This window comes from Zootermopsis nevadensis, unplaced genomic scaffold, assembly GCF_977971745.1.
Source record: "Zootermopsis nevadensis isolate Lab colony 2312 unplaced genomic scaffold, Znev_1.0 Znev_ptg000012l, whole genome shotgun sequence".
Classification (NCBI taxonomy): Eukaryota; Metazoa; Arthropoda; class Insecta; order Blattodea; family Termopsidae; genus Zootermopsis; species Zootermopsis nevadensis.
Genome location: NW_028259144.1, coordinates 8625507 through 8650893, shown reverse-complemented (window position 1 = coordinate 8650893; position 25387 = coordinate 8625507). Strand labels below are relative to the sequence as shown.

The 25387-nt window shown below is 37.3% G+C and overlaps 3 protein-coding genes across 5 annotated transcripts in view; 2 read left to right on the top strand and 1 right to left on the bottom strand.

Annotated features, from left to right (window-relative positions):
• Positions 1 to 15164, top strand: part of LOC110833014 (N-acetylglucosamine-6-phosphate deacetylase) — a 33557-nt gene extending 18393 nt beyond the window's left edge. For both annotated transcript variants that reach the window (XM_087347858.1, XM_022070579.2), the window contains one exon: positions 10830 to 15164. In XM_087347858.1, coding sequence (XP_087203984.1) covers positions 10830 to 10943 — 114 coding nt within the window. In that variant the 3' untranslated portion in view covers positions 10944 to 15164. The remainder of the gene's footprint in view (positions 1 to 10829) is intronic.
• Positions 2192 to 17051, bottom strand: LOC110833040 (high mobility group protein DSP1-like). The gene is made up of 5 exons (XM_022070625.2): positions 16214 to 17051; positions 15058 to 15234; positions 7744 to 7904; positions 4553 to 4727; positions 2192 to 3818 (listed from the first exon to the last, which is right to left on the bottom strand). The coding sequence occupies exons 1-5, from the start codon at positions 16721 to 16723 to the stop codon at positions 3690 to 3692; spliced, it is 1152 nt and encodes a 383-aa protein (XP_021926317.1). The 5' UTR covers positions 16724 to 17051; the 3' UTR covers positions 2192 to 3689.
• A 2869-nt stretch (positions 17052 to 19920) lies between these two features.
• Sap30 (SIN3-associated polypeptide 30) lies at positions 19921 to 21816 on the top strand. 2 transcript variants are annotated; one of them, XM_022070663.2, is made up of 4 exons: positions 19921 to 20189; positions 20415 to 20602; positions 20679 to 20894; positions 21289 to 21816. In XM_022070663.2, the coding sequence occupies exons 2-4, from the start codon at positions 20432 to 20434 to the stop codon at positions 21415 to 21417; spliced, it is 516 nt and encodes a 171-aa protein (XP_021926355.1). In that variant the 5' UTR covers positions 19921 to 20189; positions 20415 to 20431; the 3' UTR covers positions 21418 to 21816. The 2 variants fall into 2 exon arrangements, with proteins under 2 accessions (XP_021926355.1, XP_021926364.1); XM_022070672.2 differs by lacking the exon at positions 19921 to 20189 and adding an exon at positions 20202 to 20298.
• The last annotated feature ends 3571 nt before the right edge of the window (positions 21817 to 25387 follow it).

Below are 25387 nucleotides of genomic sequence, written 5' to 3'. Positions count from 1 at the left end.
TTACAACAGTTGTTTAAAAAAAATACTTTCCCCACAATGACAGATAAATGAATTCAATAATTGACTGGACAGGTATTGTTGAACTGACTGAAAGCTAAGGATCATTTTGTGTATACTCACCCACAATCTGAACAAAATAAATCCGAATGAGATCACTTGTAAAAACAAAGTATTTTATTGTTTAGCAGTTCAAGTAGAGATGTTTAAAGACCAGATTTTTCAGTCCCAAAAGTTTTGCAGCCCTACTGGTAAAAGCAGGGCTGTGGAGTCCGTACTCCTTCATAAAAGGTAAACCTACTAAAATGGTAAATGGCACCATAAGAGATTTTATCACCATGTTAATCATCAGCCTACTTTTTAGACTTATAACCTATATTTAAATATACGTCTAATGGTTATTACAGAAATCAGTTGATTTGTAGACAGTTTGTATTCTTAAGGTACTGGAGCCAAAGTTACAAAGCATTATTCCCTCACCATGTGGCTCAACGCGTCACTGAATCTCCCTAAGTGCGAGGCTGCCGGCGGCTCACAGGGTATAGAAATTGTTCTTAAGATTTTATATCGAGGTCGGAGTCGGTACATTTTTACTGACTCCACCTAAAATTGCTTCCGACTCCACAGCCCTGGGTAAATGAAGCGTACACTCCTAATAGCAACACATACAAGGCTTATAAGATGCAAATTAATGGAAGTCCACTTAGGTTACTTATGACTGAAACATCAGTAGATGAAAGAAGTCTATTAATGATACAATGTGTGTATTTATAGGGAAGTACTTGAGAAAAACAAAGGAGAAAGTCTTTTTTTTGTGATGTCTTTCACACTAAATCTGCACCACATTGTGAGATTACAAGATGTTAGCATTTTTGTAATGGGCATTGTGACAGCCTGAGGGGTTACCATGGGCACATTCACAAGTATTATGTTTGATCACATTAAAAGGAAAACTGGTTCAAAATGTTCTTCAATGTTCTAAAGCTGAAGCACAAATAGGAATATTGTTAGTAACAGTGATGACCAAAAGTAATATTTTAGCCTCTACTGATCAGATTACATTGCTCTGGAGACAAATTATTTAGTGATGGAATTCTTAATTGGGAATTATGTGGTTTTAAATGTAAGAAGACTTGAAATTAATGTTTCATCTGCAAACATTTGGCATGGCCAGCAACATTTTAATTTAATATACCATATTTTAATAACATCTTCTATTGAAAATAGCGTAAAGTAAAAGCCACATTGCAGTGAAGTCTGGATAATTGTGTAATGGTGCCAGAATGTAGATTATACTGTGATGCGCATAATCTCCTGAAGAAACTGCCTACAAAGGCATTTACCACCTGCATTTAGTTAGACCAACCCATATTCCCTTGGTCACCAGTATATTCTGTAACATGTTAAAGATTATATAAAATACAGCAATAAGCAAAATTTCAGTTTGTACTTACTAATGTTACTCAACCATTGTTCCATCTGTAGAGGGGAAAGTTTCCAAAACTTCAATTTGTAACTGATCTACACCAGTGATTCCAATGAAGTGCATCTCATTTCTAATAGGGCTTTAACTGACCTTCATATAATGCAGATGTGAAACTTATAAGCATATATAACAACAGGTAGGCTTTATCTGGTCTCATGCAATTACTAATAATTTATTGCTCTGTAAAATTCCACATGTTTAACCAAAGTCGAGTTGCCAAACCAAAAAGTAATTTACACACTTGCTGCAATGCTGCCACAAGTTGTTACAGGGCAGTGCAGTAACAGACTTCTCAAGGGCATGTTTACAGTTGGAAACCAGTATTTACTAGATCAGATTGCCAAAAACATGAACACATTTCGTATACCAATATGTACAAGCACCTCAGAGAATTCACTGAACAGCAGACACCCATGCATTGTGAATAAATGATAAACTTGAAATCCACCCCCCAATATAACTAAAAATGGTGAGGTGGGATCGAAAATCACAAGTTTCAAGTCTTAAAAAAGAGGTATTTACATCCATTAATTTAACACCAGGTTGAGAAACACCAGCTATAAAACTGAATTTATCCATCTGTGGGTCCAATTATTGTCAAAATTATCAGCAAACTGGGGGTTGTCACATCCACAGCTTGAGAACTGTAAACAAAACACAGGAATACAGGACAAAAATGTGCAAAAAACTTAATGGCATTTGATTAACTGATTTTTTGAAAAGTTTATTTATCCCTATGAGATACAAAACAAACACTGCCATTTTCTCTATTTGAATTTCCCTAAAAATGAACACAGAGCAAATCTGTTATGGTTTTTCTTTCTTCAAAATTCACTTTACCAGAAAGTTGCAGTTGAAATTGGTCAAAACACTTTTGGACTGCAAATCAGTAATAAAATATTCTAACACTTTCACATGTGAACTTACAGTATGTTATCTCAAAGACAAAATTATTCTTGACATTTTAATTTCCATATGGTTCCTCAATGAAATATACAAGTTTCATTTCTCTATTTAAAGACTTTCTGAGGAATGTTAAAGGTTATAGACATGAAAACACGAGAAACGCAGACCCCCCCCTTTTCATCTTCACTACGAATTCCATCAAATGAAATCTTTCCCTCAAAAAGAGAAGAGGCTATTGGTTTTTTAAACTGTCTTAAGAAGCTCCTCTTATTCAAGGGGAGTTTGAATATGCACAAATGTGGTCACACCACGAGTCATTGGCTGGTGAATATTGTTCAGTTCCCAGCATCACTAAACATGTTGCTGGTTTTTCTGAGACACAGTTTGCACTTCTAAGGATAGAAAGGAGAAATAAAAACCTTCTAACTTGACTCGGGGTAATGATCTGTTATCATATTCATCTTTTAAATAAAAATAATTTGCTCTGCAAATGGAAGTGATTCACCGCGCTCTCATTCAACACACTTACTAATGAAAGAACACGCAAACAGATAATTTGAGGGCAATTTAAAAGAAAATGAATTGTGACAAATAAAAATCTGATACTGGCAAACACCAAAGTTCTTTTTACAGTAGATACAAGTTTACTTTACATACTAACAGTAGGCAGCAGAATCCTGATTTTATATGGCTGTCAGAAGTACAGCATTCGTGAAAGACCAGAGAATATGGTAATTTCCAAAATGGAAATTAAGTTGATACAGGCTTTGGTGATGGCCAGCTTTCTTTATATGGAGTCAGAAACAATTTTTAAACCCGTCAGACCGCAAAGCCGTGGCAATCATTTGTTGCAATATGTACGCATCTTCATTAGTAAAAGAGGCAACTCAAATTAACTCATGCCTACTTTCTTATTTTAAAAACAATACATTAACATCCTAACAGAACTGTTGCAGCAAACTCTTAAAAAATGTAATAGATTATGTCCGCAAAATTGCAACAAAATCCTGTCAATCGCAGAAATTATCATTATAATGTGTACTCCACATACTAAAAAATGAAGATGAAAAGAAAAAACACAAAACATTGTAAGTTAATATTATATGTACATTGGGGGGACAAGGGAAAGGATAATGATGACTTTTTTTTTTAAATTTTCAATCTTTCAATGAATGATGAAACATGAAGGGGGAAGGACGATGAATGTATGAACAAACGATCTTCTCAGTCTCTCTTCTTCGCGCACACAGTTTGAATGAACGAACGAGGGGATGAAAAACCTGACAAGTTTTCTGAGAGTTTATTCGTCGTCTTCATCTACTTCTTCCTCGTCCTCATCCTCTTCATCTTCACTTTCTTGCTTCTTTGACATCGGAGCTTGTGCCACCGGCATACCCCCCTTAGGTCTCTTCTTGTAAGCAGTCATTTCCTAGAAACAACAGCCGAGATAAAATTTCTATCTTGCTGGAATGTGAAACAATCCTGCCAAGTTTCAAAGTGATATGCAAATGGAATAAGCACAACAAAATGGGACTTCTGACATGTATCGGCTGAACTGACGCGTGGTCCAGCGAGCCATACGCTGTTAGCACAAAACTAAATTGTTACCCCAGAGCTAAGTCCAGATGTGAGCCAAATATTATGAGAATCTAAATATCTTCTTCCCATATATGTTAAGTGGGCTGAAAATTTTCTAAATATTGGCATTAATGCTAAAGATGCACTCTACCACGGAAACGAGATTGTACACAGCCGTCACCTCTTCTATGTTCGGCAAATGTCCGCTAAAACACAGTCGTACTTCATGTGACAAGGCATTTTCTCATTGTCTACCCAACAAGAACTGCAATACTCACACCTTATTTTCTTATTGTCTTCAACATTATCCTCCAATCTCACTAGCTCAGCTCCTCTTAAGAGTCCAAGTCTGGTAGTCATGTCTGCTCGATTATAGGTAGTGATAACTTACAGGCAGAACTTCACAATGGTGTCCAAAAGACTATCTCGTCATTAATGTAATTTAAAAAAATCTTATTAATATTCTACAGGTAACTTAAGTGCAACATTGCTACTATTACAGTTAACATTTATACAGCTAATACCATGCAACACAAATTCCCCCCCCCCTCCTAATAGGATATAGTTAAACCAACCCCAACTCACCCTGTCATATCTCGCCTTGTCCTTCTCGGCCATTGCTTCATATTTGGATTTGAGCTCAGGATCAACATCAGACCACCTTCTACCCAGTTCCTTTGCTATATCACCAACGCCAAATTCTGGGTTCAAGGCTTTCACCTTACTGCGCTCATCATTGCAGAACCAAAAAAATGCTGACCTGATAAAACCAACATAAAAAATTACAACTTATGCTCATTTTAACCCCTCCACAGTCACAACACATCTCTGAGGCTGGGTTACTGACAATGATCAATGTTAAATGTTGTTAACACTTTATTTGCAGTAGACTGAATTATTACTTATTAAGGCAATCTTAAGCTTTATGCCTCTCCGATGAAACTTATCGCACAACCACAATAGCAGACCATCATCTTTAGAATCCATTTCATTTTATTTTCATCCCGATATAAACATTTAAAAGGCGCTCTCACCTTTCCTGCTGCCGAAAATAGACACATCATTCATTGGTAGCCATCTTGCACACCAGAATGTAGTATGCATTTACAACAGTCCAACTGCCACCATGTTATTAACATTTACAACATTTAAACATTGACTCCTGTGTACTTATTAAGTCAAAATAACCAATGCACAAAATTACTTTGAACACATTTCACAACTGTGACCAGGTTACCACAAATTACATGAATGAGCCACCATGCTCATAGGTCAGCATTAGATATACAGACACCTTGGCTGAGCCAATCATGTCATGGTCTGGGTAATATTTAGATCAGGATGAAACTAACAATTAACTCCAGCATGTCCATAGTATGAAGCCTTGAATGCCACGTATCTTGTTCTGTCACAGGCACAAAGCAAATGCATCTCATATACATATCTGTAAGTCTACTTTTGAACTGAGCTAGTTAGAAATACATTTATCTGCTGTTTTACTTGTGTAAATTATGTGGGTCAGTTCTGTAGGGCTTTCACAACGGCATCTCTAAATCCCAAACCTCGTAACAGGATCTTCATATCACAGTACATCCTCTGCAATCCCAACAAATATCACTCCTTTCTCATAATTCTCAGTATTGTATGTTTTTTGTTTAGAAAATTATGTTTTGGCTTTCTATCCTTTTATTGCATCCAATATTTCTAAATAATCGCACATTTCTACTGTTTCCGGTTCTCTCATACATATTCTGAATTCTACATCTTACAAGGCTACTGCTTCTGCCTGAACATTTTGATTCTTAAAATCTATTAGTATTTTAATGAAGAGCAGTGATTAAACTGTGGATTCTTCAAAATGAGAAAAGGATTTGTTCTATTCACTGTTATAGTTATGATAAAGTCCTAAAGTTCCCGAAGAAGATTCTTGAAAACCCTCCAGTGTTCAACACCATTCTGTGTATCTAAAGTTCAATTTCACTCGAGAATGTTGCATATACCCCTTGACGAAGGAATCATGGCCGGAGGAGAGCGAGAGGCCGGGATGGGGGGAGGGGTATGATGGGTGAAGCTTTGGTTGATGTCACAGCTAAGCGTGTGACGATATATACAGCCGAAATATAATTATACCTTCAGGAATTCATACATGTATGGAATAATGATCACAATTAACAGATCAACATTTAACTACAACTCAGAAGGCAGATTTAACAGCACTTTTTAAAATTGGGTTCTCCTCAGAAGAGGGAGCCTGCCTTTACAGTTCATCACCGTTATAGCTGTGTTTAACATATTAGGTTTATCTGTAAATACACATTTCAACCCAAAATAACTCTGTTAAAAGTGACAAGCTAAAGAAAGGTTTAGTTCGGATTCCTAGTGGGAAGGATTAGGACATTTCTCTTAAGCACTGCTTCCAGCAACTATTTTCCCAGTGGTAAAAGGCAACTACCATGAAATTGATCGCTCACACGTCTCTTAACCGGCAAAAAATTTATGAATGTATTAAACTGTTTCCATTTCTCTAAATGAATTAAGCATATGCAACATTACGCAAATAATATGACAGTTTTTGTGAGACTTGTATATGTAAACATATTTGTTCAGTCCTTATTCTACTTGTAGATATTCGCATTTCATTACTTCAGCTACAAGGTCTCTCACTGTTTTCCGACAGGAATTTCCTTTCAAAAATCCTGTGCCCCCTTGCATTCTACTTCTAAGTCAGAATGGAGCTAGTGCTGTGCTGCTAACGTTGGTAGATGAATATTCTATATCTTCAACAATTTCATCACTTGCCCATCTTCATACTGATATGAATCAGTCACTAATTTGGATGCTGTAACATTATGGGAGTTTTCAATCTCGACAGTAAACTTTGCCTAAGACCCAGTTCATCCATCTTGAGTAGACTGCCCTAAGCGATCAACTAATTATTAATTTTCAGTGATTCAATCTTCACATGGCAAACATCTAGTGGGAAGTGTATTATTCCACTGGCCACACCCTTGGCCTGAGTTTGTATAATTGGAATACAAACACATGGTCCACTTGAGACGAACCGCACGCAAGCAATGCAGCCAAAGCAATCTGCTTGAGTTGGCATTACCTCAGTTATCAGAGACCTCTAACAAGAATTAAACTAGAGAATGCTGCAAAGTTCAACGTGATATTGCAATTTGATTTGTAAGGAGACTTTTGCTGTCTACACCTACATCTACCATTCATCTACCGTGCAGCAATATTAATAGTTGCCATGATACTCAAAGTGAAGCAATTTTTCTATCTGAAATCTGTCTGCTCCTGTTTCTCTTCAACTTATAGATATTTTATCTATTACAAATTCCCAACTTAGCATTCCAGACTTATGGATCAGAACCCATCTTTATGAATTTACATGGGGACGATTATAAATTTTTAAATTGACGTCTAAATTATCACCCTAGGAAGAATTTATCCACAGAACCTTGGCAATCTATCACCAAACCACAATATTTTGAATTTGGTTTGGGAAACGCTGTAAGTTTACACACTCCTGACAAGCTAAAAATTGCCAGTTACAAGCAGAAAGTAATTATATGACGTGAAGTCAATGAGCCAACATTGCATTTCACATTCCCGTTAAAAAATTAAACGTTTTTTCTTCTCAAGCTGTTTGGAACGTTAAAAATGTGAATTAACATTATACTACAAGAAAACAATAATACCACCATCACCATTATTATGGATAGGGTGTTGCACAAGACAATGTGGAAGGAGATAAATTCATGACTTACAATGATCTTTTTGGTGCATTGGGGTCCTTGACATGTTTCCTCTTCTTACCACGTGCCTTTTCACCCTTTGGAGGTGTATACCCTTCCATTTCTGTGTCGTAACGCTTCTTATCCTTCTCGGCCATCTCATGAAATCGCTTCTTCTCTTTATCTAACATGGTCTGTAAAAGAACACAGAACCAGTCTAAAAGAAGAAAAGTGCATACAGAAACTGCATTTCCAGAAGCCCAATCCTGATTACGTCTCTCGAATCACAGTAAACATCAGGGATTCTCAACTTCTGAAAGCTGAGGTACCACGCTCATACTTTCTTTGTCCACTCACCAGTCACATGGTTGCGAATGACGACTTTTACAAAATAAGACTAAAAGATGGACTTTTATAAATTTTAAAAATGTAACATTAGTCAGGAAAACACCCATATTTCATTACTCTGTTCCTTATAGTCTAATGAAATTTTAGCTGGAATGATATTACCCCCTTATGGATGCAGGTTTATCTGTAAGGTGACAACACTTACTAAAAAGAACCCATTCTGGACTAATGTCATTTTACCTAGAAATGCCTCAATTTACTGAAACTACATGCAAACATTTTGAAAATGCTACCACAACCCCCGGCGAGTATCAGAAATTTCCCATATCTAACACAGGACACAGAATACAATACATTGTATCATATTCTGGGATAAGAATGTGACAGGAAAAAGTTTTAACTATGCAGTATAATATAATATCTAGTGTGATTATATTCACAACACCTAACTTGTATCTGGGCCCTTCCACTATTATTTTTTGTGCACCAAGATGTAACATTCTATTTTTCATTGTCCACCTCTTGTTTCTGAAGAATATGACAGGATTACACTCATCACTAACAACTGAACTGGGGGGAGGAGGAAGAATACTATATGACACCCCACTGGCCTCTGGATTATAAGCCCAAGTCTTCTACTGAAGTGCCATCCTTGCAAGATACAGTAGAACCCTGCGTTTAGTACCTTTTGGCAATTCTCAAATTGTAAAATTAACCAATTCTGTGGTGCTAGGCGACTTCACAATACACAATTTCGGGATGGAATCATTTAATTCGAACAGACATTTCACAGTGACTGTAGCTTAAGAATGGCAGGCCTATAAAGATAGCAACCCACTAGTGACTTGATATTTTATAAATCGCCTTCTGGTCACGAAATTAGGTCAACAGATGACCTGTTTTGACCTCTAGATTTTATCTGTATAGTTAGCAGCCTCTCTAACAGTAGCACTAGTCCTAGTTTTCCAAGTCGATAGGGTTTAAATTCTTTTGGGTGTCAAAAGTTCATCATTCCAACACGAGTTATAACCAGTTTATGTTGCACTACTTTTTCGACTGGGCCTATGTTGTGTTTAAAATAGTCCCCAATATCTGTCTTAAACGATATGAAATGTGAGGTTTTTAAGACGGTAAAATTGTAAATTGTGGGTTTGACGTCGTACAATCTTGTAGGTGGTTACCAATGTTTAGAAAAAATATCACCTCCGTCTTCAGAAACCACGCAACCCATGACGTAAATGAGTTTAATCTGATCCCAACGTTTTAAGCGAATATCAAACAAAATATCGACTCTTAAGGAACCTGCATGTGAATTGTGCAAGTTCTGCCATTTAGCGGACAATCCATTATTTAATAAGAGCTAGAGGGGAGAGAAGTGAGAAGCATGGATAGGGTCCAACCCCAAAACCATGCGCATTTTCGTTTTCCTGTATTATCGACGTGTTGTTCAAAACCCGGAGCAATTTATTTCTACCAGTTGTCACAAGGGGAAACTACGGGTTACGTTGGGGATGGACCCCTCCTACCCCATCCCCATCCCTTGTCCTTGGAAACGGACGGGAGGCGCCATTGATTTTTGAAAGCGGGTACACTGCTGTTCCGTCCGATACGGTAGCGCGCGCGTAGATATTTATACATATAGAAGGGGGTGGGTAGGCATAATGATGGGACAGGGCCAAATTTCGAGGTGAAATCTTAAGTAATATCAATAATCACACGGCGTATAATTGCAAAGTAGAAACAACAATATACATTAAATTACATTAACATGACAACAGGCGAATCAAACCTCATCTTCAACTATATGAGACATCACTTAAAAATATCTAAACTCAATTGCCCCTCAAGTTGGCAACAATGCGCGGTCAGGCATAGCTTAGCCAGCCAAGCGGTCGGCCGTTCGACCGAGAGGCCAAGCTTCGCTGAAGAAAACCCGTTTGCCTTCATTTGAAAGCAAGATAATAATGCTCGGCTGCCCCTTCGAAGACGTGACGAGATACCTACTCCCAACCATTTTAAAGTCTTACACGTTTTCAAACCGTATCTAGAAAACATAATGAGCATTCGACATAAACGTTACCATCTTCAGTTTCTTTCAACTCCGAGCAAAGGATAACATGAGCCCCTACTCCTACACACAGCTTGCTTGTGAAACAATCTGGAATAGGTATCTCATGAACTGCGCCACTATGATTATACGTTTTTTCTGGACGTCCTATACCACAGCTGATGGAAATTCGAACCACGTGACCTCCCAACATACTCTACTTCAATACTGGTGAGTTTAGGAATCGTATGTCCAACGTCCAGTTGTTTGCGAAATCCAGAAATTCTCAACCTTTTCCAGACCTACGGCCACATTAGTCTTTTATTAATTCGAGATTCGAACTGCTCATTTCAAAACTGTATTTGACAAACAGTTCTGGTAGCCCGATAATTCATTTTCTTTAGCCGCACCTTCAGATCATACACCAGTTTCATTTATTAATTCGGATTTCTCAACATCAGACGTAGTCACGGTAGAGTGGTTAGCACTCCTGCTTCATATTCTGAAGGTCTCAGGTTCAAATCTCGGTCCGGAGACAGGTTATCTCGAGCTTTTTAGCAGTCTCTCCAGATAAATGCCGGAACAGCACATTGAATTTGATCACGATTGTTTCCTTCCAAATCTTTTCCAATTCATTACTGATTAATCATCTGATGCTATATAGCGCTGTTAAATAACCCAGATATTTAACAATATCAATGAGCGGGATTTTTTTGTCTTTCAGTATTATCCACACGGTTTCAAGCATCAAATCAATTTGCGTCAACAGGATGACACATTACAAAAACTGTACAAGGGCAGCACAAAACACAAAATGATCGAAATGGCCACGTGTTAGAATGCACATAATCGGTTATGTTGTCCCAAAAGTTCACTTTATGAAGCACAGGGTCTTTAAATGTCCTATGTGGCCAAAGTCTAGGCAACCTATTCACTCGCCCTATTACTGGTTTTAAAATGATAAGTCTCTAGCAGGACATTCAACTATGAACAAACAAAAATACCACATTCACAATAATCAGTACTTAGGAGTCTGACAATGTTTCTGCTACTCACTAGGAAGCACAATTAAAAATAAATGCATTACACATTCCAGCAACATTTACTGTTAGTGCTGTGCCTAAGACAGGATGTCATTGTATGACAGAATCAGGAAAACAAAACATTCATTGCCAGATTTAAAAGCAGACTAATTAAATGTCAGGACTTAGAGCCCACAGTTTACAGAGTGGTGTGCTAAACCTGGGTTATTCTGCACTGGCAGTATTATAGAGTATCCAGGAATGGAAAACCCAGATTTTAGCTGAAAATTAGTATTGTCATCTACTATTCTTTTATCGAAATATGTGCAACTAGAAAAATACCTGTGCCTTCATGTTAAGGGGAGACTATATGATGGTTTGGGGTAAAAATTCTGACCTTCATTAGTTTTAGGTTTATTTCATTAAAATCCAGTGTCATTTTGTGTCTATAATAAGTTTCTGCTCTTACAAACTTACATTTTGTATTGCCAACATAAAAAGGTACAACCTCCCCTTCAATGGTAGTCCCTGCTGTTCAAATCTAGATTTAAATCAAGTATTGCAGCAAGATTTTAGTACATTAAGAATATCAAGTTACATTTGAATCCATAAACCCAAAACTGATGGTGCAGTTACCAATTGTTACCATGTAAGTACAATCGTAATGCAAATTGCTGGGGTGGGGGATTCAATTGTTTAGATAAGATGTCTTGATTAATAATTGATCTCTTAACTTTGACCACCATTTATTAAAACTGGAGCACATTTTTATACTTTTCCATTGTTTTGGAAAATGGAAGTAACCTCAAACTTTATCACCCTTCAATCAAGCCACTAAACACATTCTGCCGGATGACAATCCCGGATTTTTTTTTACAAAATTAATCTTTTTCTTACCACCACATGAAATAAATTATGGGGCCCAGGCCTAGTACCCCCAAAACGGCCATTAGGCCTTTTTTATACCAGAAAATGTACTTCATAGACCCATGTAAGGTTCATCTTTATTTTCCTGACACTACAAAATCACACAAAGTAATTTTTATAGGATGGGAGGCCTCAATTAAAAATCAAGGGAGCCTCAAACTAAAATAATTTGATTCCTACCTAATGAGCAATAGCAAATGGTCAGTCAGCAACCAGAGTTTAAACAATAAGTTCATTTAATCCAGAAGGAAACTTTAATCTTCCAACAGCAAACTACTGTGCACCTACACATTTCTTTAAAGTGCCGGTGACTTTCATATCAATCTCAAATTACAAAGAACTTTGTAATGAAATATGTACTGTAGAAGACATAATTTACCACATTTCATCATGAACTGGTGCGAGTGCCCCCTCCCCCCCGAATGCTGAGGCATCCCACACATCATCTTAACAATTCCTGGAACAATTTCTAAACCTCAACCTCGGTAATTGAAGCAATTACACATGTTCAATCTGCATACTGACATGACCACAATTATACATCAGCAAAACATGCTTCTTCTGCTAGCCATCTTCATGATCTGCCCCCCTCTTCCACCCTTTGTAGGTGGATGAGTGAGAGGCAGTGACTTCCACATCAACTTCGTCATAATTTCTATTTCGACATAATAAATGTGTGGTTATAACAATTAACAAGAAACTTGGCAAGTGTTTCTTGAACTCTTCTTGCATTATAAAAGAAAAATAAAATGGGATAGGGGACATGCATTTGAAAATTGATTCCTTGTCAGGCGAGCTGATTGGCTGATCTGACAAGTAAAATGCCACACGAGCCAATTCCTCGTATTTCAAAAACCTGCAGTTCGTTTCAATCAGCATCATTCCAACCTACTTAACGACGTTCCTCACAAGCGTGCTTGGCCAATTCTGATTCTTCCAGAAGACCCTGTCTGAGATTATGTCAATGTTCCCGAAACTGTACTAATGATGGACTACCTGTTTCATCAAAGTAGCTTCTGCACATTCATAGACAACGCTTTCATCATGACAGATACATAAGACGCACACAGACACACAATTAGAATACAAGTATATAATAAGACAGGCGAACAATCTCAACATTCCTACAATTGTCAATGAACAGTTATCAGTGTTTATGTTTCTTGCATGTAAATATATTTTCTCACTGGGCTTCATTTATACTTGCAGGTCACATAAATACGACAGCTTTCTGGAATATTGGACTATATAATCTTGTACAAACTGACTCATGTTTCAGAGGCATGCACTGCCAACATCACGGCTTACTCGTCGCTATGATGATGGAAGCAGTACAAACCTCTGAAACAGTGGCCAATTTGTATAAGACTAAACGGTGGAATATACCAGAAGGCTTTTTGCCTTCATGTTTGCTGACATGACAACCTAAAATATCACTAATTCACATAACAATTTTCACAAATCAATTCAAGTGCACCTTTGCTGATATAATATGAAAGTTTACTATATCCTGAGAAAACTTCACACGGCATCCTATATTTTAGACATCTTGAACAATGCATAAGGATTCTTTTCACATAAAATTATTTATGCAACTGCATAAAGCAATATCAGTTTATCCATCTGCATCCCAATACTGTCAGTTTACTAATTATGCTGAAAGAATGTATGACCAATCTTGTAACTTTCATAACCGGATAATTTTAACACGCTCCTTTGATTAATACAACTGTATGGACTGTCATTGTCACAAATATCTAACCCGGAGTCAAATAAATTAAAACCATTATCTACTATTTTTAAACACAGTTAAAATATCTGAATGCCTGAACCTCTTAGGTAGTAACATGGCACGCAGAGATTTTGACAATCCATGAAACCAATAAACCTACATCCTAAATTAATTAAAAATTAGACTTAACAGATTACAGAGGGTGAAAATGCTCTCCATTATTCCACATGCATTCCTGGCACCACAAAACCACACAAAAGTTCTTGAAAATAGAAAAACCGCTTAACATATTTTCCTCCAGGATTTTCACTTTGTAATGGCTTGATCTGTAATTTTACCTTTATGGTTTCCCTATAAATAAAAGTTACATGGGCTCAAGTCAGGTGAGCGAGCTGGTATCAAACGACTACTATTTCTGATCTTAAACAGGTGCTGCTGTGTCGACGGATGCCCTTGTAAGAGCAATATAAGTCACTTAGAAAATGGCTGGATTTTATGTTCTACACATCTTTCGGAACTGCATCCCCAAAGTAAATTGATCAAAAGTGCACTGACTTATTCACTAAGTGAGCTTAATCACGCACTAAATGTTTTAACACGAGTTTCGTGACAGTTAACGCTCATGATTTTAAAAACTCATTCTCATACACAAGGCTTATGAGGAACATGTACGAAGTATGTCTGAGCCTAATATTCATTTCACTTAACTACTCCTCAGTGGGCACTCCATATTTATTTGTCTAATAATCCAGTCAATGAATATTTCTATGTAGAAATGGGACATCCTCAAATTTACTCCAGAATCTTTTTCTTGTGGAACCACATTTCACATAGGTGTCATTGAAATGTGACGAGACTCGGGAAACATGGTAGCTGTTCCAAAATTTTCTGACAAGCTCCTATATTCTACAAACTTAATAAAATTCACATGCCCATCTTAAAGCCCTGCATACTATATGCTCCACGAATTATCCTAATGAGGCTCAACACTAGCCTTCACTTATATTGTTATTACATGTAAATTACTGACTTTGTAGTATTACCCTATCATTCAAAAACTCTTTTGTGAAAAATAGCAGCCACAAGTTTAGATAAAATTCTTGTGTATTGTTCAAGAACATTAATTTCTATGGACTACTACATCATTCTCATTATACTAAGAGAAATTTCAAAGATTTGGTAGGCCAGACAATTTGATGTACACCTCAGAAATAACCATTATGAGAACCTGTTATTAAGTACAAAAGAAGAAAAATTCAAATGTAACTCACCTTCCACCTTTCTGCACACTTCTTTGAGAACTCAGCAAAAATTACATTCTCATCCGGATGTTTTTTCTTATGCTCCTCCCGACAAGTTTGAACAAAGAAGGCATAGGCAGTCATTCGCCCCCTGGGTTTAGCATCAGCCTTTCCTCGTGGCATCCTACCTCGATTTTGTTGCTGTGGCTGTAAAATTATAATGAAGCATTACAACAATAAAAGTCTTCATCACCAGCTGTACGGGAGTCAGCACACCGTATTTTGTAACTGTGTGGTGTGAAACCTGTTGGGAATTTAATTGAAGAGGCTGGCCTGAACATGAAGCACAGCAGTTAACACCCCTGCCATAAAAATATAACTGTAATGACACTAAATGCACAAAAACAATAAAAACACTGTACAATCATTACAAATCGTCACAAGCACCTGCGATCATGAAAGCATTCGCCCAACCTGCAACTGTAAAGCATAATTCAACAAATGTCACAGATCGTCACCCCTCATAGTTGGACATAAAGATTAATAGGTCTTACGGCAAATGACTAAACCCAAATTCTTCCGCATGGAGCGGCCAAGAACAGCTTAGAAACTAACCAAGCCATATAAAATGCCCTCAAGGCGGGAATGTCACGGTCAGCGGGATACACAAAGGACGCGTTTCTTTTTTCTTTTTTGTGCTTGTTCTTCGTCATTATGCTGCCGCGCCTCGGCCACCTGCTCTCCCAACTACGCGGAACTCCAGTGTCACTTAATACCAACACGTGGCCCACTGCTAAAAGTGACAAGAAACCACTTCCGCTCTCCCTGGACACACATTCTTACGCAGACATCACGTTAGCAGCACGGTTCAAAATCGATCGCCTTCTCCGTTTCGTCACATTAATATGAAAACGTCATATATCGGACGGCAAATTCGCCAAAGCCCGCGACTTTCTGAAGGTTCAACATGCCATGTGGTGTAGCTTCTGACTTCTAACACCCTCCAAATCCTATTTTTCACATACACACACGAATTAATGGCATACCGGATTAACAAATTGGTTCAAATAAATGACAAAATACATACGGTAACGACAAAAGAACACCGGTGTACGCAGCGGTAGGAGGAGAAACGTAAACATTCCCCTCCTCTTCCACACACGCGACGAAGTGGTAACATACATACCACTGAGGGGGGTGTTGGCACATTCTGAATTGGGTTCCCCATGCCACTTGGGTACCACCACTGAGGAGCAGCACTGCCTGCTAAAGAAGCGTCCCCAGGTCGGCCACCGGCGCCAACCAATCCTCCATTACCGCCTCCAACCATGCCGTCACCGAGCCTATAGTCGTACCCTCCTCGCATGCAAGAGGCAACCGGTGACGAGGAGACAGTGGCCGAAGTCATCGTTGTTGCAGGGTTTTGGAAACTGCTGGCCATCTTATACGAAAAGAGTTGCTGAGTCGCTGCCGCGGTACTTCTGGCAACAGCATCATGTTGTGCCTGCTGCTGAGCCGCTTGTTGTTGTTGTTGTTGCTGCTGCTGCTGTTGTGCTGCGAGTTGTTGATGGTGCTGATTCAACAAATGTTGATGATGCGACTGTAACGACTGCTGATAATCGGTTGTCGTTATCGCGCCCGGCCACCACACCGCGTCCTCCCTCGCTCCCCAAGCACCACGATGGTGCTCCGACATGGCTTCACTACACTACACTTTCCCAAGAGCTAGGTTTAGGCTAGGCACTAAGCAGAGGAGCGGGGACTTTCCGTAGCGTTCCGGACACAGGCAGGCAGCAAGGGGGGGGACTCTTCGCCAGTGTGCGCCTAACGTGGGGGTCCTGTTGCGACGTTGCCAAATGGGATCGACTCACAAAGAAACAGCTTTACTGTCCAACCAATAACCCGCCTTCAGCTGCGCCTCGGCGGGGATCAAGGGGAAACCGCTCCCGTCCCTTTCTTGAAATTCGAGGTCAGCCCTTAGACACAAGTTGTTGCTCGCCAGAAACAAACCACTAGGGTTAACTGTTTCGTAATGTTTCAACAACCGTTTGGATGGGCTAGACAGACAAAAATGATATACCATCAAGCTCACATCAACCACCAGACGTATCACAGAAAATTATTCAATTATACCGCACTGTCAAAGCATGACAGGTGCGCGTTCTTCTGACAACACGGAACACATTCAATGTTTAACAATGGAAACATTCTTTTCTTCTAACGGGTTGCAGTGAAGTATATTAAAGTGTTGGAACTTTTAAATAAATTTCTGAGCGAAGACGGGCGAACTTTTCCTGCCGCGGGCCCTAAAAAAATACCTCCCGTAACAGGCTCTGAAACCAACTGGCAACGCCGCACTTTGTGACGCCGATCAAGCGAGTACAGCGCCCTCGACACGCAGCGGACCGGACCGGAATTAGACAACGCGGAAACACTCCCACTCCTGCGAAACCGTGCCGTACTGAGGAGCGCTGGGTCCGGGTCGGTCAATAAGACGATGGACGCATTCCCAGGGCTGAGGTTTGCCTGGGGGTTGTCGGACCGTCACGAGCCGAGCCAAACAAAGCTTGGTTCGCTCAATGCTTTCCTTGCAACGGGTACAGCCCCCCGCTCCCAACATAGAAAGGGGGGGGGGGGTTGCCGAAAGGGTGGATGAAATTTCCTCATCCCCCTATTTTCCGGCCCGGTTTTGGCAACTGTCTTTTCCGTTCCTCACCAATATTTATTCGCATATGGGTCATTAAAATTACCGAATTCAGGAACTGTAAACTTTATGAATCATCTTCCTTTCGGTTCAACAGGAAGAAAAATGTCTTCACTTTGGAGTGTAATCCGTTCCACCTCAGAACATTGAACTCACCCCATTTTTTCGCGCCATATCTATTACGTCATGTGAAATCACTTGACAAGTGACAAGCGCAACCTCGTTACCCACATGACCAACGTCAACGTATAAGTGCTGATACAAAAATATTGATCTTATAACTGTCCTTAGAAACAACCATTCCTACAAAACATGCACTTCGTCATTTACATTGAGATTATAGTGTACTCATAACTTTATTAGCTGTAAGAGTTCAGAATGACAATTTCGGAGACTTAAACTCTTAATTTCATTTAGCACAGAATTATAACCAAAGACAAATTAGTTGACTTTGATTGATCAAGCTGTGCACACAGGCAATTAAAATTAAATTAACTTTTTCAGGCATATTAAATTCCAATTGTCAAACTCAATATAAATTCCTTCCAGAATGAACACAAAATGTATGGTTTTCAGCTGTTTCCACTTGCACAAATAATATACAACACTGAAGCCACATTCACACGTTTTCCAGAATATGTAATGTATCACAAATAACAGACTTATAGTGAAGATTAATTATTATGTTATAAGCAAATATATATAGCTCACAGCAAATTCCAAGAAAATGTTACTTTACCAGACAAATTAATCAAAAATTATATTAACTACCCAACTTTCACAGTAATCCTTAAAAGGGAGCCAAAAGCTCTAAATTTCAATTCTCACCAACTATACAGAATAAACAGATGTGTTCTATTAACTATCAATAAATATAAACTTGAATCTATGTTACTATAAAATAAACTTGGAGCAAAAATATATATAAAACACAACATATATACAAATCACACAACTGATGATGTATAAGCATAAAATACCACTATAACCCAATGGAAATGGCAACTGCTAAACAAAGGTTAATAACATCAGTAGCCATTCTTCATTAAATTCACTGTTCGACCTTCATTTCTCCTTCCCGCCATTTTATATAACAACAGTATCGCCATTTTGCTAAAAAAATCATTATTCGATATTTATTTTCCAATCCTCGAAGCCTTTGTTTGGATAGCAATCACCACCCGACATGCCGGGTCGCAATCAAATAGCACCGAGTACTGCCCATAAGGATACTACGGGTTGTATTGGTAGCCATAGGGAAAAATTTATTTACGAGAAAAATCGGACAAAGACGACACAAATCCCAACATTATGACTGAAAGTGCCCTTAAATTTACGCACTGTACCTTGCTTGTTCAAGTTACTGGATTTAAATAAATTACTACACAGTATTTGAAGAATCACAAAATCCCCTATGCTATTATAGGGACAACACGTATACAGTCCATAGGTTAGTACAGAGCCGATCCCTAGCCCTGCCTAATGGTAAATGGAGTCCACATAACACGGCCTTGGCTGCCATTTGGAACAAAAGCGAAAACTTTCTAACACCAAACAAAGCTTTTATATATTTCCAACATAATCCTTAAAATTTATATGAGTAGTAACTAAAAATACCTTTAATTTGGTAAGCTACTAACATTATACGACACACAGTTTCAGAGAGAAAAATATTTTCTCTTATGCTTATCCCGTTCTCTATGCTAAGCTTATGGCAGCCATTTCGATGACGGTTGTATTGAATAGAACGCAGCAGATTTATATAATTTAGTTTCCACGTTTAAAAACACAGCAAAGGCATACACTTCACACAGAGAACACAATATAATTTCATCTGCTGATATCATAATTTTCTTCTTCTGACACCATCATAGTAATGAAATATAAAAATATTCTTACCTTAACAAGACTGGAACGACCAAAGGCTAGCTGCTACGAATATCGCGACCCCACGCCACTTATGCGGTACATGGATGTAACATAGGAAAATATTCTCCCGTTCTATTGGTCAAAATCAAATGGGCCGCAAAAATTAAACCAATCAATGTGCTGGTTCTATGCAACGAAAAGTCGGTTCGTCGAGCCAATGACAATGCAATTTACATTCAGGGCGGTAAATTTTTATTCAATGTATTTCAGCAGACGAAAATTCCCAGTTGCTGTTAATAATAGAGCAACGGTGACCTCCTGAGACAGTTACTGCTGCAGAAAATAAGGACATCTGTCTTAAAGTTACTGAGCTTACTCTTGCCGGTATATTATCATTATTTGTGCTACAGTTTTAACATTTGTGTATTTTTGTTGATCCCATTAGTGGGCGTGGTGTATGTTGGGAATATTTGAAATGAACCAATCACACACTTAATCTATTGAGGTATGACAACAACAAAACTTTCGCCATTACTTGAGAAAGAAGTACCACGCAGAGGCGGATGGGGACGTGACAAGTGGATATAAGGTATGATTGTGAATCAGTTTTTGCGCGTGAAGTGAATCGAAACCTTATTATTTACCTTTTGTAACAATTCGAACATGAGCAAATTATTATTCAAGTTTCTCCAAATTTGGTGAGGTTATGGGGTACTTACAAAAAAGCACAATACGACACTGCTGTTGTAGTCTTTGATTCAAGATTTAAATAGACTGCATTGTTAATCTAAATGTACTTGTAATCTGTTGGCAGTTTATGTTTGTGGCAAGATGAATGGCTTCAGCACGGGCGAAGAAGATTCACGAGGGCCCCCAGATCAGATATGTTGTCTTGTAGATGAAGAGGAACGGTGCCTTCGCCCTGCAGGCAACGCATCGTATAGTAAACGAATCCAGAAAACTGTGACACAAAGGAGACTTAAACTTCACCTTGATCATGCAGTAAGTCTAATTTAAGCAATAAATACTATTATTATTGATGTGATAGTTGAAAAATTGCATGTTATTATTTGTTCAGGCTAGACACATCTACATCTGTGATTATCACAAAGACGTAATCCAAAAAGCAAGAACAAAACGACGGAGGAAGGATTCAGAAGATGACTCAAATGAAACTGATACAGATTTACCAGAAGTGGACCTCTTCCAGTTGCAAGTAAATACACTGAGAAGATACAAGAGGCATTACAAAGTACCAACAAGACCAGGGACCAATAAGGCTCAGCTGGCTGATGTAAGTAGTAGTGTGTATGAAAAATATTTGAAGTAAATGCATAATGACTGTTTACTTATTAAAATCTAATTTTTTTTGCATCAAAATATTACAGATCTTTTGGTCTACATGTGAGGTTTTATTTTTGAATGTAAGTGGCATATATTTCCAGCAGATTTTTGTCATAAGTTAAATTTTAATATAATTTTGTTAATAAACTAGTGAAAGTGACTTTTCATTGATTTGTGATTGTTTTAATTCATGAATAATTACAGTCTTATAAAAGACCTATAAATGTATATTGGGCTAACTTGTGCATGAGTTCTAAAATCTTTTTTGTGTTATCAAAATATGAAGTTGGTAATGTTTTCTTCCATATTTAAACTAATATATTGACATTTCTCTTCCTTTTCAGACTTTAATGAAGCATTTTAAAACAATTCCAGTGGTTGAAAAAGAAGCTCTGACATTTTTTATTTACATGGTCAAATCTAATAGTAATAAACTTGATCAGAAAAATGGTATTAGTGCAGATGCAACATAGTTTTTAAAGTATTGTTATGATTATGACGTTTTTGTTATAAATGTGCAATTTTAAAATATAAGGGATATAGGAAACTATTCTTAAAGTATGTGAGTGGAGGGAGTGTGTGTTTTGAAACATGATGAATGTTGCTTGTTGATAGCAAAGGAACAAGACATGCGGAACTAATACCTGAACTGTTGGCAGTTTGAACACAAATTATTGCAGTTTCCAGTTTTATTGTCAATGTCTAGTCTAGATAAGTTATACAAATATTTGATGATTCATAAAGTGTCTGGTGTACCAAGTGTGTATGTATGGTATTTTGTGAAAAATTACAGATATTTTTATTTGAATGTAATTCAGTCTGCTGGTATATCTAGACGCCATTTTTTAAAATAATGATGTTTTTAAGTTTAATTTATTTGTATATATTTAAATCATATGGCAGCATCAACATGGTGGACCCTGATTATAACATGCTTTTAAGATGTTTACGTTATGGTGTAGATCAGCCTTTCAGAGGGCCATGTCACTTTGACAGGAAAAAGTAGGTAATGAACGCTGGTTTAAATGCTGAACATTATCATTTCAAATATAACAGTATTTTTTGGTATGAAATACCAGATGCCAAATGGCACAAATCTGGTGGGTGTGAGAAGATACTGGCACAAGATGAAGAGTTGAGTAAAACTTTTAAATATATTGCAGGAATTTTCTTACAACAAAGCTTTTATCATTAGTTCAATGTAAAGTTATGGATATATAAAAATGCAATAATTTTCAGCAGAGGCGAAACGTGCTTTCACTGTCATATTAAAGATAAATATCCTATGGTAATTTCTGCTTAAGCATAAATTGCCATAGAAAAACTTTTATTTGTTTGCCAAGTAAATAGTTTGGTTTTTGAAAAAACGTTATTTTGTGCAGATTAGCAACCTTGAGGTTGACGGTAAATGAATGTAACGTAACATATTTATTGTGTTGCATTCATCAGATACTTTTTTCTGATTAAATCTAATTTAATGTTAAAGTATCGGTAAGAGTTAATTTTATACTGAGTTGAAATGACCGCTCTGAATGCTAGTATTGACTGCAAATATAATTTTAGGTATGGATTTTATTAATAAGCCCCCAGTACTTTATTTCAACAATAATTTTTGCACTGATGCTTTGTGTTTTTCTGTGAATTTAAAATCAAACCAAGTACAAAAGATTATTCTCTTTTTCCCCATTATTTATTAGCATACTGGAGAATGAATTTTATTACCCTTTTAAGTACTTCAAATTACACTATACACTTTTATAATAATAATAATAATAATAATGTGTATTTATAGCCATAGTTCTTATATTTGGCATACAGCACTTGTGTTGTCATGAATCTATTTCAGCAGCATTGTGAGAAAGTGCTACTTTGTGTTGTGTACAGATACAAGTATGAGAAATTCATGCTTTTTATTCACATGTGCCCCACTGAGAATCTGATATGTCTGTTTTATCTGTGTTGAGATCAGCATTTAATATTTTGTTTGGTTGACAGTCCATCTAAACAACAATCTTTAGGTGAAGATGACCACTTAAGGTCAAGAAGTAGTGGATTTTAATAAATATTGAAACTATAATAAAAAATTTGTTGTGTAGACTGGCTGTCAGCCTGTCAATCAACACAACAGAATGCATCCCTTTATACTGTTTAATATTACATTTCACATTTTCCATTCTCTGAACTTTTGTTCAAACCCCACCTCCAGTACATCTTTTCAACAGTGTTCATGCATTTGAGCTTTTTATGCACTCATCCACATGTATGTTGCCAGATTTGTCACATAATTTTATTTATGCGTGTACCAATGTAGATTGCATGAAACTAACCTAACAAAGCCTGTGGCTAAATTCACATTTGTTGGAGGGTAGAAGGACATCCCAATGTTGGCAAGATATTTATTTTTGCATTTACTACAGATGAAGAGCTTGCATAGCTTAGTCAATATGGTGACTAGCTATGGACTGAACGACTGGGGTTCGATCGATGACGGGCAGAGGAGTTTTCCTGTAGCCTCTGCATCCAGACTGGTTCTGGGGCCCACCCAGCCTCATATCCAATAGGTACTGGAGTCTTTTCCTCGGGTAAAGCTCACCCAAGTAATGACGCTGTTCACTCACCCCCACCTAGTGCAAAGGTTAAGAATGAGTATGAGCTATATCACCTCTCCCCCCAAGTGCCTACATGGTGTATAGTGGGACAGCTTTACTTTATTACTACAGATGTTCATCTTTAAATAATGTTACTGTATCAAACAATTATGCATGCAAGACAGGTATGGAACAATTACCCAGCTCATGGTGAATATCTGACCTATGCCATTGTGTGGAGTCTGTTTGGTGGTTGGATCTGCCAGTATTCATTGTCTCATGTTTTGGATTCCGAACTCTTAAGAACTTGCTGAATTGTTATGTTTAGTGAAGAAGATAATTTGCATACAGTAAAATTTTAAGCTGTTTTAATATTTATTCAAGCATGAAGTGTAATCTATTTTTAAAAAATACCCTTTTTGTTTTAATTGAAGGGTGGCAGGATACATTTTAATTTACTAAAATCATTATAGTATTTGTTTCAGTGATACCTCTGAATTATTATTATTATATGTGCTGCATTGGCAAGGCTAGAATTGAGAGGGAAACAGGTATTTCTTTTATTTTTCCATGATTTTTTGTTCATTGGCATTCTGATTTAAAGGTTTTGTATTCAAATTTGACAGTAGTAAAAATGGAATGGACTTTGAGATCCAACATAACTGATACAAAGCAAATTTGCTTTTAACCAACCATATATTAACTTAACTGGGGGTTTTATTTTGTTATTTCTTGTCATTTGAAATGAAGATCAGTGTGGTTGATTAATTTATGAAGACTTAGGAAGGATTTTGTATACTTTGATTGTCACCTTGTGTAATCTTATTTATGTTTGAAAGTGTAAAGGCAATTTTTACTCCTTACAGTGGGATCCAGTCCAATGAAACACTCTGATTTAACTCCAGTTCTGCAGTGTGGTAGTTGACCTTCCTCTGACATCCCTGGCCAAAAGTGTATTAACAATCTGCTGTTTCATAATGCATAACTTTGCATCTGTTTATTTTATTCTTTGTTCATTCACATTTGAGAACAAGAGGAGTGGTTATTGTGACTATTTTTTAAACAATTTAATAGCTTTAAGTGTTTCTCAAAAGTCATGTCCTTACTGCTAATATATTTTGTCACACGTCTCTGTATCATTTTTTGTTCTTGAAAATTTGAAGTGTTTATTTTCAGCATTTCATGTCAAGAAATCAACTGCATTTTTTTAATGTTAATGGTAATACCTATGTGAAAAGTGGTTCTATAAGAAAAGCAAATAGGATATTCTGACATACATATCAAGATATTAGATTTCTATACAGAGAACTGTAAGGCAATTAAGACTGACAGTCATTGCTGGACAAAAAAGCCAGATCTATACGTTAAGTGCTCAGTAAGTAGAAACTGGATGAAATTTGATTCATATTGTTTCAGATCTGTAGAATTTTTTTGGATAAGTCCAAATGAGTTTCTCGTAGTAGGCAGATGTCAGTAGAATGATCGCGCAGAAATTTTGCAAAATCTTTTGCTTACAGTAGAACACCATTAATATTACAAAACATACATCCTCGTGGTCAAACAATCAATATTTAGTTCTCTTACCCACTGTTGTATGAGAAAAGATGTATGATTAGGACATCTGTGATGATCATGATATTTGTTGTAGAACTATCTGAAAAGATTGGTGTGTCAATGCAATAATAGCTATTATTTGAGGTTCTCACAGTGGTGAAGATAATGGTGTTTTGGGCTGACACCATATAGATTCATAAGTAAATACCAGTGTTTTGGAGAAACATACTGTTTCCATGTTCAATAATTTTCTGATTGCCCCATGTAGACGACATTGAGTGTGGTAATTGTTACTGTCAAA